This window comes from Haliotis asinina, chromosome 2 (genome assembly GCF_037392515.1).
Source record: "Haliotis asinina isolate JCU_RB_2024 chromosome 2, JCU_Hal_asi_v2, whole genome shotgun sequence".
NCBI lineage: Eukaryota > Metazoa > Mollusca > Gastropoda > Lepetellida > Haliotidae > Haliotis > Haliotis asinina.
Genome location: NC_090281.1, coordinates 54,176,567 through 54,194,733, shown reverse-complemented (window position 1 = coordinate 54,194,733; position 18,167 = coordinate 54,176,567). Strand labels below are relative to the sequence as shown.

The 18,167-nt window shown below is 40.2% G+C and overlaps 1 protein-coding gene across 1 annotated transcript; it reads right to left on the bottom strand.

The window, feature by feature from the left end:
* Positions 1-6,836: 6,836 nt before the first annotated feature.
* LOC137272692 (acid-sensing ion channel 4-A-like) lies at positions 6,837-15,197 on the bottom strand. The gene is made up of 8 exons (XM_067805074.1): positions 15,040-15,197; positions 13,989-14,532; positions 12,156-12,254; positions 11,196-11,376; positions 10,418-10,478; positions 9,075-9,233; positions 7,609-7,700; positions 6,837-6,982 (listed from the first exon to the last, which is right to left on the bottom strand). Exons 1-8 carry the CDS (start codon positions 15,195-15,197, stop codon positions 6,837-6,839), a joined length of 1,440 nt encoding a protein of 479 aa, XP_067661175.1.
* Between the last annotated feature and the right edge of the window lie 2,970 nt (positions 15,198-18,167).

Sequence of the window (18,167 nt, the reverse complement as noted above, 5' to 3'; positions counted from 1 at the left end):
GATTATTTTTGGGTCACAATGTTTAGAGTTTTGAGTAATTGTTTTTGGAGTCATATTTCGTATCATAAATGTACAGTGTTGTTACTGTTTTATCGGCAGGCCTTTAAGGTACCTCTCTAGAGTTACCTCCCTTGGACTCTATTTTCACAGCTAAAGCAAACGCCACATTAACATGCCTTAAATACGTTGAAAGACATCCTAAACATAAACAATATGTAATCTATTCAGACTCTCTTTCCTGTCTTCTGGCTATTATTTTTTTTTCTTGTAAACATCCACTTTCAATTGAAATTTTTGATCTATATAATGATCTTGCTACTGGCTAATACGACACAGTCTTTTGTTGGTTACCAAACCACGTAGGCATTACTGGGAATACGATGGCCGATCTTGCACTAAATACATCTGTGGCACCACTTCTTACTCCATACACCGATTACAAAGCAAGCATTAGATCGTACATTCGTCATCTAATACAAAAGAAGTGGGACAACCAAGTGGGTATACTAGTAAATGAATTACATGCAATTAAGCCTTACATTGGTATGTATCATTTGGGTTGTCGGATTTGAAGAGGTCGTCCTACGACGATGTCGTATTAGCAACACACGATATACTCATGCATACGTATTGAAAGGTGAGGATTCTCCGCTCCAGCCCCTAGCATGGTGATCTTCCTTCCGTTGTTGGTGATCATGCAATAGCCCATTTTTACATGGTACTGTCAACGATTTCCTGTATTTAAAAATACATACTAGCTAGTTCAAACTCTTTTTGTGATTCTCAAGTTATTTTACAGTTCGTCGATGACTGGTTCTTTAACTACTTATGTTTATTGAGTATCTACAACATTTCTCGTCACTATGTGGCTGCAATATTGCCGATGTGACGTTAAATTTTAACTCACTCACTCACTGTTTTTCTTGTTTGGGTTTCCTCTCATCTCAACGTCGCGTGCCATTTGTCTACCATCAGATCTCTGGAGATGGCTGAGTTTGTGACGGTGTTCGGGTAGTTTCCCTTACCTGTGTACGTTCCTCGTTGTTGCTGATAATCAGGTAAATTTAGTTCAGTGGATATAATGAAGATCGATGAATAATATATATTATTTATCGTGAAAGGAATTAGAGCAAGTTTAATTTGGTCGAATGCTTAGTAAACCGATCTTTTATACTATTGTTGGCATGCAGTTATTTTTCACCGTTTTCACTTGACTTCTTGAAAACATACACTGGTTTGATATATGCATTTTATCACGTATGTGTATGGCTAATGTTAGCAATTATTTAGTGTTGGTATGGGTAATGTTAGCAACTATTTTAGTGTTGGTATGGGTAATGTAGCAATTATTTCAGTGTTCGTATAGGTAATGTTAGCAATTATCTTAGTGTTGGTATGGGTAATACTTGCAACCATTTTCGTATACCGGTTTAGATTTAGCCATCACAGATCCGTGTCTGATTACTGAGGTTCTGAGTTCTGAACATGATGACTTGTATGGTGATCATTTCCCGACCATACTTTAAGCTAACACTCCGATATCTCTATTCCTGGATGGACGTTTGGTAATGCTTCTTCCTGTGTTGACATGGCAGATTTGACAGCGAAAGAGAACAGAAACCTGGTTCTACGTGGTTCTGAAAGGGCTGTGGCTAATGTAAAAGCTTTAGATGGTAGACATAACGTTCCTTTGTCTACGGCATACAGAACTTTGACGAATGATCAGTCAGGAGACCAAGGACGTTCTGCAGTACGGATCGCCTGCGACTTTGTCAGTTTGTGACAAGTGAAAAGCTTTGAGAGTATCAGAAATGAGATGAGTAATAGAGGAAGTCATAAGGTATTTAATGAAACTGTTAGTTATAAATTACAAAGATTTAGCTTGACGACAAAGCGCGGAATTTCCTCACCCATTGATGAAAGATGCGCAAAACGAAAGACGTTTAAATTGGCCTAGGGCTCACGACAATCAATATATGGATAATGTTTTGATTTCTGATGAAATGTCTTCGTTGGATCTTCCGAAATATCTACAAATGTCGACAAAAGATACAGTGAAACCTCACGCGTGGGGTGGGATATGATCACGTGGAGTGACACCTTTGTATATTTTCACTGGAAACTGGACGAAGGAACTATATGTTGATACCTTATATGAAAACCTCCTTCCAACAGCCTGAACACTGCATCAGGAGTATTGAGTTTCTTTCTTCAGCGTGATATTGACCAAAACCACACTGTGGGATAAAAAAAAACAACAACCAACATTTGTTGTCGGGAGAAAATGTTCGTTCGTTGTAGAGTGACTAAGCTTCAGCCCAGATCGTAACAGTACTGACTATGTGTGGGGACAAATGAAGGACAAAATAAACTAAAAAGGAAATATTGAGGATATGAAGAAAGAATTAGTTGAATCACACGATTCCCTACACACGATTCCCTACAAGTTTGGATCGGTAGTGTACCTAGGCGCATTTAGGCGTGTAGTGAGTACCTGGCAAGCATCTTTAATGGGCATTCTAGAAGTTGGTGAGTCAAAAATGAAACATACAGCTTTATGGATTACAACTTCTTGTTTGTTACGTTGAGCGACGTTTCGATGTAGATTCTTACATCGTTTTCAATTTAAATGTGAATACAACCAAATAGTGAGAAGCTATATACATGGTATGTTGTGGCAAACAGCGGATTAACATTAACAACAGTATGTGAAAGAGTAAACAAGTGGTACATAATTGGGGGAGGCCAGTAGGGAGCTAAAACAGCAATAAGCGCAAGTGATGAAGAAAATGAGTGGGATGAGTAGTAACAACAAACAGACACAGTGCTTAGATAGTCTATGGTTTGATCGGTTCTTCATAGGCCAATGGCATGTAGTATCCTTGGTCTCTATTGATCAAAGGTTTGTGACGGCGGATTTCGATGGCTTCCAACAGTTTCCTTTTTGTGAAGTCCTGGTTTTTGGTTGACAGGACTTCAAACTCGTCGAACGTGATGCGATGACTAGGGAATTTTTGTTGATGGTCTGTCTGCCTTGGCTGTAGAGGATTTGTGTTCTTTTATGCGGGTGTGAACAGGGCGGGAGGTTTCACCTATGTTTGATTCGCCACATTCACAGTTGATCTTGTAAATCACTCCTTTTGGGGGCTGCATGCTGGAGGGTAGGTAGCCCCTTCTAGCTTCTCATTATTTGGTTGTATTCACATGTAGCTTGAAAACGATGTAAGAATCTACATAGAAACGTCGCTCAACGTAATAAACAAGAAGTTGTAATCCATAAAGCTGTATGTTTCAGTTTTTACATGGCAAGCAGTCTCATAAAGTATTGAAAAGACACTTAGACTGCGAGAGAACCATATCTCTTTAAACTCTTCAAATCCGTATGTGTCCAGTGCCCGAAAAAGAGAAAGCGTGTCACCACCAAGGGTGTGGTTTTAAGGCCAGTTCTCTCCAAAGACCTTGGTTCCAGTGCACAGGTTGATCTCATTCATATGCAGACAATGACTAAGGTACCAACGTTGCATTATGGTGCACCAGGACCATCTCAGAAAATACTGTGTATTGCGCCCTCACTTCCATGCGTGCTACTGAAGTTGCATTGCAACTAAAGGATATATTTTTGCTGTTTAGTGAGCCACAGATTCTTCAAAGTGACAACGGCAGTGAAGTTACCGCACCGGTCATTAGTGAGCTGAAGGACATTTTGCTCTAGCTGAATTCCTGGTGAAATGCATTCATTTTAAACATGTTGCTGGAAACACTTTGCTGGAAATCCAGGGGGAAAATACCAGCAACAACCTCACCCACTAGTATAAATCTTCCTGCCATTACTAAATTTCACTACCTTCATGCCAGTGTACAGTCTCATTGCAGTCTTCATCTAAAAGGTCTGAAGAAAGATGACGCACATTCTTGTCAGTATCCGACTTTTAATAAAATGAGGGATAGGTACTTTCCTTACACATGTATCTATAACGATGCCTCAAAAGATGTGGAGATTGTGTCGCTTAGACTAATAGTTCAGGAAAACAAACATCCATTTATGCCTGGGATATGAGACCGTAACCTTGTCTTATCAGTGTCCGATAAGGATGTTGCATTTTGCTTACGGTGATCTAAAGAAATCGGTATCAAACACTCGTCCTTCTTACATTGAAACCTGTTATTGGGCAATGTATCAATCAAGGTAATACAACACTTGTTCTCAGCCTATCCTTACTATATATATGCACCATAGAGCTTTATTTGACGTATTCTCGCCACGGATAGCGTTAATGCTGTTGCTGTGGCGTTAAACACTAACTATTCATTCATTCAACAATTGCAGCTGTGAAGATCCTGGTCCGAATTGGCCTACAGCATCCCATGCTTGTCATAAAAGCCGACAAAACAAACGGGATATGGCGGTCATTCCTGCTTGGTTGATGAAGTCTATGCAAAGATCGATGTGCATGCTGCCAATCAATAGTTGTGCTGGTTCGGACCTTGATTATGTTCCAAAGCACGTGATAAACCTGGAATACTGCTCAGTGTGATGTTAAAGACGTTGGATACCTTCGTTTGTGCGCATACGGTATGCGACGGGATGTGACAGTAGGAGCACGTATTTATGTTACGCAGTTATCTCCCTTTATCTTGCTTCTAATCATACTTCATGATGTTTTGGCCACGCGAGAATTCATCCTCAGGTAAATTTCGGCAAGAAGTATCCCCTTTAGCGCCACTTGTCAAACAAATGCCGTGGTGACTTCTTATATTACATAATTACTTTCGAGACACATTTTTCTACAAAAGTATAGTAATTGCCAAATTTAGCTATTTCCATGACATTGATGTTTTGTACGCAACCTCCTGGCAGGGGCATCTCCAGCTTTTTCTCTCCCCTGATTAGAAGTTTCTCAATCGTGAATATTTTGTAGTACAATGAAGTTCCGCAATAAAACAAACTATATATCTTAACAGTGTATTTAGGCAATTGGAACACTTATAATCATCAATCAGAAATGAAACCCTTACTCTCGGTGTACCCTGCAGACAATGTTTGGTAACCCTTACTGGACCTCATTTTCTGATGAATGGACTAAGGTATCCAGTCTTTGACACTACATGCTGGAGATTCTGTTTGGATACATTGTGTCAGCATCACCCCACGTCACGTCCCACAGAGCACGACAACATTCGTTACTACGAATTGAATTTTTAGCTTCAAAGACGTCGCTTAAACTCGGATTTTCGCTTTTCGGATTGGAATCAGCAGTTTCTCAGACTTAAGCCCTATTCAAACACGCGGAACAAGCGGCAGATTGCTCTCTCGACGCAATCTTCTGAAACTCGACCATTCGCTTCTGATCGATAAACACGTTTCAAGTGATCATCCTGAGTAGACTTTCAATAGTACTACAGAACAGGCATGACAAACGAGAAAAGTGAATTTCTACAATTTTAATTCCTTAAATTTTGAATGTCTATCCATAACTTTTCAACCTAAACCAAAGAGAACCGTGTTTTCTTGTTTTTTTTCTCTGTCGGTCCATTATCCATTAATAGTTGCAAGAGATTGTGTGGAAAATAACATCGTTGATATTGATAGAGACGCTCATAAAATATTGCTGGCCCTGAACAGGGAAGGAACAACCTGAGGAATCATACAACATGACTCAGTTGTTGGTGTACTGCTCAATGCATGCCTCCTGGTAGAGAAGTTGTGCATTCGACCCCCGCCATCCAGGTCGTAATACATTTTATTAAAATGTGTTTAATTATTGGTTTGGTTAATTATCCCAAACGTTTAAACACTTCATCGAAATAAACTAGCAAGGTCTTCACCGCAACACATCATGTCCTGTTTGGAAAAGCTTACACCAGCGATGACATGTAAGAAGTAAAAGTGAGCCCTCGTAAGCATGTTACATGTTGAGGTTATATTTGTCTGGAATGATTTAAGGGTATTGCTGCCACCATGATTCCAATGCTTTTCGCCAGTCATTAAAATGATTTCCGATGCTATTACCTATTTATCATACGTTCTCCACGGGTGAAAATTTGGCTGGACTTTGCATGTGTTTATGACAGGTACCTTGGGGTGCGGGACAGGGGCGGTGGCAAGATCGCTATTGAAAGCTGATTCATACAGATATGTTCTTAATATCGGCACCGAACCATCACTTCGTTTTAATGTGGAAATGGTTTTATCGCCTTTATAACAGGTAGGTTTCAAACTGATTCGCCTGTAGTTCTGATGACACGACTTATGACACAATGCAATAACAGATCATGTGTAGAATGTAGCAGTGAGGAAAAACGTTTAGGATGAGTTTAGTTTTACGCTGCTTTTAGCAAAATGTCAGCATTAGCACGGCGAGGGATGCCGGAAATAGACTTTACACATTGTACCCATGTGGGGAATCGAACTCAGATTTTTGTCTTGACGAGAGAACACTTTAACAAGACTACCCGATCGCTCAGTCGAGATGAGCTTCCCAGGAAGGAAGTACGGTGCGCTATAAAGATGTCTTCAGTCACAACCAGCCGTGACAGCAGAACTGTTGTCGTCTAATTCTCGAATGCATTCTTGTCTTGTACTGTCTTAGAACCATCCAGAACTCGGTGATATTCCATACATGACAGGGTTGTGTGAATAGTCGTACCTGAACCAGTGTTTGACTTCAAGAGACTCGATCAGTTTCAGTGTTGAGATACCTTGACATGTGTCAACCAAGTCAGCGAGCCTAAAACACACAGTTGCGTTAGTTGTCGCTTACGACATGCATGGCCAGTTCTTAGTCAGATATTTACTTGAACTGTTTAACAGTGGTACAAGGCTATAATAGAACTGTCTACCAGTTTCTGATTCTGTTACGAGCTTTTCTTCCTCTACATTTATCCAAGAGGAAGATGATGATGAACACCAGGAGTTCCGCGATCTCTGCCACTGTGAGGATGCTGGCTCCGAGACACAGTCCTATCTGGCCCCCGATATTGGCTACAACAACAACACCATTCTCTGAACATCAACACTAACATAGAATGAGGAACCATACAGTTCCACTATATCATAACGGGGTCCGGTTCGGAAGATGGTGGAGAAGTTGACTTCATTACAGTGACGTGTGGGACAATGAACCAGGATAAACGTTTAATACAATATAATAGTGTTTCCAAGATTGAGATTGTTTTGTTGATATATACTGAACAGCTTAAGAAATGCGACACTGGCTTTTTGTCAAGTTTGTAAATAGAAGACATAAACATGAACGATTACCTTTTTTATAAGATCTCACTGACAGTTTTTTTTGCTGTTAGTATATATTTTTTTCCGATTCATTTTTTTCCAAACCCAATTTTGTCGACTGAAATAAAATTTGGAGTACGCTCCTTCAAACATTGTTTCAGTTTGGAGGCAGAAAGCAGACAAATGGTTCTGACCAGACTCGGACTTTGACATCCGCTACTGATATTAAAGTCGGTAAACGCCGGGATAGTACTGGTCTGTGCCTTTGAAAATATATCAACCCTATATAAATAGCGTGGGTGAATGATACCGAGACGTGCTGAAAACGAAATCTCTGCTTACATGATAAACTTAATCATGAAATGTAATACACTTACAAAATAGCGAGGCCGATGTATATTGAGGTTGTTGTGTTGTGGACTTCAACATAATAAGGTCGTAGAACACTCTCAGTTCCAGAAAGTTGTCTCTGAATAACAGTAAATACAAGCAATGACACTTAGGGGAAATCCCCCAATTTGTGGCATGATGACGGACCCATCAGTATAACAGATGTTAATATGGCTTTTTAACTTATATGACAGCATTGTTTGGAAGTCCGTAACACTATGTTTCGAGTAATGTTTACTCGTTAGGAATATATTACGAACCAAGATAATCAGTGGGGCGTATATGCAGTATATGTTTTTATTCTTTTAGACTTCAAGTGTAATTGAGACATTCTGAAACAACGACATATCGCATGGACCTATCAAATGCCTCCCTCATGTTACATTGTATTACTGTGAAGATCAGAATTCCATCCTGGATATGTCGTGAGTGAGTATAGTTTTACACTGCAATCAGCACACAACAGAGTGTCATTTTGTTGGGATTATTTTGATGTAGTTTTGTACTGATTTGTAGTTTGGTAAATTTCATAATCATGCCTGTTTTATTATTAATTTTGTTATTTATTTCTTGGTTTCTGTGCGGCTATTTTCGTATACTGTTTGTTTCAATTTATTTGTTCACAGAAGGGATAGTATGACCAGAAATTATTTGAGAATTTAAAGATTGTGTTTTTTTATAATTTTTTCACTCATTACTCACGTATTAAATTCGAATATTAGTAGAACACAACTCCAGATTCAAAGACAGGTAAACAGTCAGTAATTTGTCAAGTCGCCATGGGCAGCAATGTAGACTTCAGTGCGGCAGGGCATACCACTGAGAATATATGTGTACCGCTCACTGTTCGTATCCCCTTCAAATACTCAGAGGGGCGTTGACCCTAACACAGATGTGCCACCCCAAACACGGTACATTTCGGACTTCACGTTTGGCGCTGATACAAAGGTTTTCAGTTTGTTTGGTGCAGAATTTCAGTGTTTTTAGGAAACAGCTACAGTTTCATATCCATTTGCAATATTTTTCAAAACATGGGGTGCCTGTTCTATTTGAAATCACTTTAACTGTTATAGTACTCTTCAACTTTCTCTTCTCTAAATCATCCATACTGAGCGTCTCTGAAAATATCGTCCGCGAGCAACTACACAAAGGGGGGTAAATCTTCACAAACTAATGGAAAAGAATTAACGGAGTTGTGTCTCGTGAATGAAAGCAGGCAATTGATAGCTGGTCAATGTTGTTTATACCAGAAATCCAATTAAACATATTCCTAAAATTCTCAATAATTTTGGTTATATATACTATATGAGCAGTGAACTTGGCATGTGAGGGACATAACTGACACAGAGATGGCAAATCACCAAACGGGAAACATGACACATGAGTGTGTATCAGATTATGTAGTGTTTTTTGACAAATATGTTTTGGGCAACTGGTCGAAGGGATCGCTCACATCATCATCTCCTTGTCCCTGGCCTTGGTGGTGTTGAGGACGTTGTTGGTCCAGATGTTTGCTGGGAACGAGCTGGAGGACACCTGGGCGGTGTACCGTTCTAGAGTGCACGCACCGACACAACCACATTCTTCAACAAAGGCACCGTTCTTTGACATTCTTCCTTGGTAAACAAGTAAACTTTTCTATATGATTACATACAATAATCAGTTTATGCTAAGAAAACGTTTCATTTTGATCTGTCATTCGTAAATTTAACGTGTGCACGTCTTTTTCGCACGTTTATCAGTCTTACTAAATATAAAACAGTAGGTGTTTCAGTCTTTTTCGCTATCCTGTGCTATTTACATACATGATCAACACTTCAAGCTAATTTGCAATTGTTACTCTTGCTAGTACATTATTATTAATAAGCATTCAAATATAAATTATGTTTCCAGATTAACATGTGTATCATCAGTTGTATTAAAACAATTTACTTCAGAACAGATATGATTTGTAAAGAATATTGAATAAAAGTAACATTACTAATCAGCTGCTGGTGTGATGCAGATTTCCTTGAAGAATCGCTTTTCCTACAGTTTGCTTCTGACCGGAAAATAGTTTCAAAACCTTATGGCTATTGTCGGAAATAAGCAACCGAAGAAGTAGTTGCACAACGAAACTGAAACATGTCACCAATTCTTCACGGAATCTTAGAATATTTAATGATGCCATTGAAGCGTTGCCAAGGAATGGAGTTTTCTATCCTCCCAAAAGCTCATATCAACTACGTATATTCCACTCGATCACGCGACCAACTAATGTGGCAACAATGGATAAATGTCAAGAAAGAAAACATTTTAGCATGCACCTGACGATGTAAGAATCTACTTCGAAACGTCGCTCAACGTAATAAACAAGACGTTGTAATCCATAAAGCTGTATGTTTCATTTTTTACATGGCAAGCAGTCTCATAAAGTATTGAAAAGACACTTAGACTGTGAGAGAACCATATCTCTTTAAACTCTTCAAATCCGTATGTGTCCAGTGCCCGAAAAAGAGAAAGCGTGTCACCACCAAGGGTGTGGTTTTAAGGCCAGTTCCACTCGAGCACGCGACCAATTAATGTGACAACAATGGATAAATGTCAAGAAAGAAAACATTTTTAGCATGCATCTTGCGAAAACAGTATGTAAACTGCCGGATCCGTTATTGTTCAGGAAAACATGACCAATGTATACTTTACCTTGTATAATCTGATTTAATCTTAAACGAAATTTGAGAACAGATCATTCCTATTCCACCACAAACTCTCCCCAGAACATCAAAGAAAATCGTTACCCGTAAATGACTGTGATACTTACGTACAAATGCCGTATAACACCCGTGCTGCTTTACCAGAGAGCATATGCGACCATCCTCTGCAACAAAGATCAAACTTTTGTGCTGATTTTCCTCTCATTATAATCCTCAGTTCGGATTACACCTATGGGACACCACCTTGTCTCATGGACTTTTGTAGTTTCTTTATAATCAACACTTGGTACAGTTTGAGCTGACGCATTATCCGCCCAAGCTCATAAAACTCAACTCACTCACACACTCACTCACACTTGAGCGTCGTAAGATGCAATCATCACCTTCGTATATATGAGTACTACCTACGCTAACTGAAAATATCTCCATCGTACATGTAATGTGAACGTCATATTCGTATGTGTAAACATTATCTACATAAGATCTAAGTATCAGTGCTTACAAGCATCACGAACTCAGATGAAAGTGTCTTCTACATACATGCAAGCTTAATCTACATTGATGAATATATCTTCTTCGTAAATGATAAAAAAGATTGAAAACGTGACAGTAATACATGTCCATATTGCAGTCTGGTGTTTCAAGCTGTTTTACGTACATTGCCCTCATGTATGTGTAACATACAGCCACACAGGTGTAACGGGATGGTCAGGCTCGCTGACTTGGTTGACACATGTCATGGCATTCCAAATGCGTAGCTCGATGCTCTTGTTGGTGATCATGGGATTGTCTGACCCGAATATTTACAGACCGCCGCCACAATGCTGGAGTATTGCTGAGAACGCCGTAAAACTAAACTCACTCATGCACACCAAACTTACGTGGATCTGATGGGCCGACACATCCACACTCATTGAAGGCACGGACCCGGACACATTCCATGAAGCAATGGTCGTAGGTGTAAGGGGAGTAGTACTTGAGAGGATTCACAAACGCTGGATGAGTTGTGTCTACACATTCCTGACTACCAAATGCCTTATACGGGCTGGGCAGGAATGAAAACTGCAAAGGCAGGATCAAAGTTAGCAATGTATCCCTAATCATTAAGTGTTATCGAGAAAACGGCATTACAAGATAAGGCATCAATATATGTAAAATGTTTAAGTAAATCTTATCTACAATGTAAAAGCTGTATAAAAGACCGTTACTTTCGTGTCTATCGATAGCCCTCGGCGGTATTCAAGATTTAGGCAGCGGTCTGGACCAGGCAACCCAGTGATCAATAGCTTGAGCATTGATCTGAACAACTGGGATACGCTAACATGTGTCAACCAAGTGACGAGCCTGACCACCCGATCACGCTGGTCGCTGACAAACATTGGTTGCTGAAGATTAATTCTACCCCGCATTTTCACGGGTAGAACAGGGATCTGAACCAACGATAATTACGTCCAAGGGAGGCAACACTGCCCAACAAATTGAGGCAGTTTCGGCAACTGGCTCAGTCGAAGATATCATTGCTCCAGACATTATGATGCAGTAATATCAAAGTGTTGATGTTCTATCGGCATAGATCACAGTATGAAATAGAATGGTGATCTATACAAAATTGCGTGTTGATTACTGATTTGTCTGGCTCAAAGCTGGATTATTGCGGAGTCCGACGTAAAGGTACACTCACTCCTAAAAACTGTTAAGGTCAGATACTAGTGTTACTTCCGGTTTTTTCCCTCATTAAACAGACACTCCGTGATAAGATTGAATAATGTATAAAGCAGTGCTCAGATTCCAACTGCCACTCGGTAATTACGTATTCATGTGTTATAATCATATACACTCACCTCCTGTTTTTGCAAGGCTACGTATGTCGAGAATCCGGGCGAGGCCATAACGACGGTGGAGCTAGCGTCTGGGTGTAGTCGAGGATGGTGAAGCAGTACCTGGTAACATATTTCCTTATTTTCATACAATTCACCTCTTTGTGTGGCATTCCAGAATGAAGAATGAAGACATTTTTTATGGATATCCAACTTCTTTATTCTGTATAGGTGACGTTTCGACATGGGTTCTAATGTCGCTTTGAAGTAAGTAGTTGGCGAGAAGTACGTTTTTATAATATACATATAAATGAGATGTTTGGACAGTAGAATGCTGATGAGGGATGAGGCGAAAATGAGTTGTTTATACAACAGAAGGTTGATAGCACATAAGCTATGAAGGATCAATCAGGTTGATGGAAGCCAGTGGAGAGGAAGTATACGGTTGTATATATACGAGATTAAGGACTTTGATGGGCAACTAGTAGGGAGTGATCTACATGGGTTATTTACACGGGGGATAAAAAGGCTGCTGGGAAGCTAGTGGTGAAAAGATGTTACACAGGTGATACAGTGGTTGAATGGATTACGTGAAAGTAGTGAGTGGGTGAGTTTAGTTTTACGCCGCACTCAGCAATATTCCAGATATATGGCGGCGGTATGTAAACAAATCGAGTCTGGACCAGACAATCCACTGATCAACAACATGAGCATCGATCTGCGCAACTGGGAACCTTTGTGGCAACTAAGTCAGCGAGTCTGACCACCCGATGCCGTTAGTCGCCTCTTACGACAAGCATAGTCGCCTTTTAAGGCAAGCCTGGGTTGCTGAAGGCCTTTACTACCCAGGACCTTCACGGGTCTACGTGAAAGTAATTCAGTAAGTGATGATAAACACTGGGGATGAACTATCCTTCATCTCTGTCGATAGCAGGGCAATTCATATTTATGTTGACAGCTTCAAGTAGTATCACCCTCTCGATGACCTTGGTGGTGTGGTTTGGGTTGGATGTAAGGTGGTGTTCTTTGATCCCAATGGTGACTGGTCTTCACCAAAGTCTAATTCGCCACAGTCGCATTCCATTCGATAGACGGCACCTGTGGGATCTTCCTTCTTTGTCAGGGCAGGAGGTGCGCAGGAGGTTTTGTATGGTGCTGCAGCAAGCCAACATTCATGTCATCTTCCAAAGGTTATTTACAGACTGCTGTTATGTGGTTGAAATAGCCATTAGTGCCGTCAGGCAAACAAACAAACAAACACTGATCTACACACACACACACACACACACACAAAGACAGAGAGAGAGACAGACAGACAGACACACACAGACACACACACACACACACACACACACACACACACACACACACACACATATCCGCATACTCCAAAGCATCATAGACTTGAAGTGATTTTTAAAACAATGCTACAACATCATACATGTATGCATGCTTGTACAACTAAATTAGGTTATGATTTTTGATGCCATGTTATGTAGTACATATGTTGTTTTGAATTGTGTCAATACTTCATTATCTTACCGGTTACCTGTATTCACTGCCTCTTAGAAACGGCGTTTTAACGTTATATTCGCGTTGTATTAACCGTAATCAACCTGTGAGATGGTCTTCAGCAACCCATGCTTGTCGTAAGACGGGTACCTGACTGACAAGACCGAGTGTTCAGATGACACGCGTCATCTTTTCAAAACTGCGTATGTCGGGCTAGTGATGTGGATCACTGGATTGTCTGGTGTAGACTAGTTTATTTACAGACCACCGCCAAATAGATGGAATAGTGCCTAGTGCGGCGTTAAACAACAAACAAACAACACAGATTAACCCTACTTAGTTTACCTTAATTCCAGCAGCCATGTTAGCCTTGTATGTGTAGACGTCCTGATCGATGTTGAAAATGAGGATGAGGTTAGCATCGTCACCTGCCGTCCATGCTTTGACAATTTCACTGTTGTTGAAGTTGAAGGTATGGCACAATCCTTCAGTGGTGAAAACAGGTCGGAACCTGCTCATACATTCGAAGTCTTCACCACCAAAGGAACACATCACCAGCATTTCGTCTCCATCCATGGAAACATTCCTCCACCATTCTAAAGACAATGGTTTGTGAAACAAATCTGAAGTTGGTTCAGGAAATGAAAAATTTCTGTTCAGTTCTTGTGAAGTATTGAAGAAATAGTCTTCCAACCCAGGGTAAGCATCAAGGCGGGTTTTGTTGAGGGTGCATCTGTTGCAGATGGTGACGGCGGGAAACTCGACGAAGGACGTCATTTGGGTTGTGACCTTGGTGACGGTGGGATAGCTGTAATATGTCTCCAGCTCATCGATAAGGTTATAGATGAGAAACGCGGTGGTTGAACAGACAGCTAACATCCACATGAGCCTGTTGAACCAAATGATACTGATTAATACTTACCATGGCTTGTGACCTGCAAAAATCTACGTTACAATTAGTCTCCAGCAACACCTGCATAAGAGGCGACTAAGGGGATCGGGTGGTCAGGCTCGCTGACTGTCAGCGTACCCGTATGATGATGTATTATCTATACCCAGTCAACCTTTCGTAAAACCAAAGTTTGTTTGGTTCTCCTTACATTAGACGTCTGAAAAGTACGTGTGCCTCTCATATAACTTTCTTGCTTGACTCATTATAACTCATGTCATTGTCCCATCCGTTCTTATGACTTTATAGAAACAAAACAAAACGTTCACAAATGGCTCCCAAATTTCTAAACTCACTATGATCGTTCTTTCACCCATGTTTGTTGCATTCATTCAGATCGGTGAATCCCTACACATTTTGTCTTCCGTTAAGGTAGATCAATCTCTACCCACTGCCAGGTCAGTCGATACACACAAGATGTGTATTTACAGGAACAAGCACACCTACCCACGAATGCTAATTGGCTTGGCCGAAGGAGTTTTGATCTTGCTCACTGCATGAAGGCCTGTAGAGTGACAAAACTCATCCCACAGATCTTTAAGTCCATACTTTGTCGACTGTTTTTCTGCTGTGGCAGAGTCCGGCAACTTTCCGTCCATGCGCATTGCTGCTGAGTAAACAATATTTCTGGTCAACCGTCATGGTCATATTTACACATTTGTATTTCACATTTGATAATATCGTTATTTTACAGAAAAGTGATAATCAATAATTGAAATACCTGACAAAATTACCGTTTAAAAGAAACTAGTTCAAGATTGTTTCTTTCCCGATATATCTATTCCCATTGGTTGAAAATAGGTATGGAAAAAGTCAAGCCGTTTGTTTAGTGGTTCAGCCAACTATGGTTATAACAAATTCGAGATAACCACATATTTAGTTCGTTATAACCGCAAGTGTTCGAGCAAAAAAAGCCCGGTTCGTTGTTCGTGTTTCTATTTGTCCTAAGCGTAGTTTACTCTGTAAATAAATGAATGAGTTTGTCTTTCTTAGTAACACTACAGGAGGGAAAAAGAGAAATGGGCTTCACATATTATATCCATACCGAGAATCGAACCTGTGACGGTCAAACATTTTAAGCTCTTACTGTGTTGGAAAACTCGATTCAGATAATGTCCTAAACAACAATGTCCACCTGTCATATCTGCAAAACATCCCTTATAATGGATTGACTGAACATCATACGCGGAGAGAGTTTAGCTGTACGCTGCTTTTGGCATTATTCAAACAAAACCACAATGGGTGAAACCAGAAATGGGTTTCACACATTGTACCCACATGGGGAATTGAAAGCGGGTCTTCGGCTTGACAAGCGAGCATTTAACCACTAGGCTAAACCACCGCCCCCATGAAACGTTCATGTGCAGATACTATTTGATTGGTTCCTTTGATTAACGGTTGGTAAAGTATTATTCAAACAAGACTATTGAGTAATGCTATGGCACTTCTTAATTTTACTGAAAATTGTTGGGAATCATTTCTCCACAAAGGTGAACTTCTGCGAACTTCCGTGTTTCAGAATTTGCGAATTTTTGTCCGACCAGGCACGAGACGTCGTAGGGGCATCAGTGTCGATCATTAAAACAGAACGTCACATCGCACCTTTCTAAACAAAATGGAATAAGTCATTTCTATCGATAATACTAACTATCATCCTAAGGGAAGCTACCATGTAAGTTATTACGAACAAAATTGCCTAAATGGAAGGGACCCATTAGTTGCGAATGGTAAATGACACTGTGGCATGCCCCGGTGGACATTAGGATTGTAATACAGTACCTGTCTATCGGTGGGAGAAGCTTATCGTGAGTGGGATATGGTGCTGTATAATGTGTGGACACTGTGTGCAAGCTTGTACAAATTGAGCAAACATGTTTTGGGGTATTTTGTTGCATTACAAAAGGATTCAGTTAGACACCAGATGAGCCCCTACCAACATAAAGTAAATACGTCAATCTATAATAATATTCGCGCATTTTTCAACAAAAGAAAGTCAACAGCAGCAATTAAGGACGCAGTATCGATTACGAGACAAGATCAATTTCACTGAGCGTTAAAGGTAAACAGATGTGGAAAGTGCATGAATCAATCACTGATAATCTGCGCTGACACCGGGTGTTCGCAAGAAGAGCCTCCTATTGTAGCAGAAGCACCTCCACACACATAAGTTGCTTATTCGTTGCCGTTTGACAGCAGGGAGAGGGGCACTTTAGGAAACCACGAAGACCTAAGTGTTTCGGGCGGTTGGGTAGCCTAGTGGTTAAACCCTTAGCTCGATACGTCAAAGACCCGGGGTTCTATTTCTCTCTTGAGTACTGTGCGTGAAACCCATTTCTGATGTCCATCGCCGTGATATTACTGGCACAGTGCTAAAACTAAACTACTCTAGTCTAAAAAATATGTCGAACAAATTTCAACATCTATAGAAAATATCTGGTTAAACAAGTGTCGGTTGTGCAATTCCGAATATGTCACGAACATGTGATTATGATCCACTGTAATAATGACGATTAGGGGTGTTCCCGAAATAGTGACAATATCTTTCACCCATAAACAACAAATACAGAGGCTAGTCAACTGTTCATGTCAAAAGAGTGAACTTATTCTGACATAACATTGTTTCGGATATTGTTCGGATGTGTCGGATTGAATATTGTTTGGCGCTGACGTTTTGAAATGGATGGCTAAAATGATCTTCTGAGGCATATGACATTGTACAACGGAGAATTCTTTTTCACCTTCCATTTGAAGAATGCCACGAGTGCCATGACGGTTACTGTCCAAAGGATTCGGGAAAGCCTTTAACAAATGTTTCTGGTACACGCATAGAGGTCTAATATTTCGAAAGTTTCGTTTCTACGATCAACATTGTGTCAGTTCCAATCGAATTTTATTTACACAATATGTTGTCGGGTTTGTTCAGGGTTGAGTTGATGTGGATGTGTTCTGATGGTTGCCACCAAGGAGCAGGATCTGATAAATTTTTAACTAAATGCTCGAACTAAATGTTGTAAAGAAACCTATCATCTGTAAACTATAGCTACGTAAGTGGATTTGATAACGGTACATCAGTAGTGGGGTTTGTTGCGTGTGTTGTTTATTTATTTCCTCGTAGGAATATTATCTGTTTTATCACTATAATACCTAGTTCCCTGCACAGATGTCCGGAAAAGATACCTTAAAACCTTATGCTGCTGATTTTGCAGTATGGTGTTTCGGATTTGAAACATTGACTAAAACACGACCATTTGGTCATCAAAAGAAAACTGCCCCCTCCCCCAAAGATGCCGGGTTCAAGGGATGGTGAAAGTTTCACAATCTGTTTGCCTTTACCCACTTTCTTCCTTTTATTCTTTGACACTATTTTCGCAGTAATATATTTATATATGAACAACATATAGATGCATAAATTGGGTCAACGTCTTTGAGTGGCACTAACGAGTCAATGACCAATTGGATCGGCCTGTGTGAACAATAGTACATGGTGACTGACCTGATTGCTTATCCCGACATCCTATGTGACCTTCGATAACATTCTATGTGAAGTTTGCTATCTCGGATTCTTCTCCTTTTAT

Excerpts from the sequence above, each read along its gene's own strand:
- LOC137272692 (XM_067805074.1), bottom strand. The coding sequence starts at position 15,197 with ATGCGCATGGACGGAAAGTTGCCGGACTCTGCCACAGCAGAAAAACAG. Across the intron at positions 10,479-11,195 it reads TGTCGGCCCATCAGATCCAC|AGGATGGTCGCATATGCTCT; the intron begins GTAAGTTTGGTG and ends TCTTTGTTGCAG. Across the intron at positions 9,234-10,417 it reads TATACGGCATTTGTACGTAA|AATGTCAAAGAACGGTGCCT; the intron begins GTATCACAGTCA and ends TTACCAAGGAAG.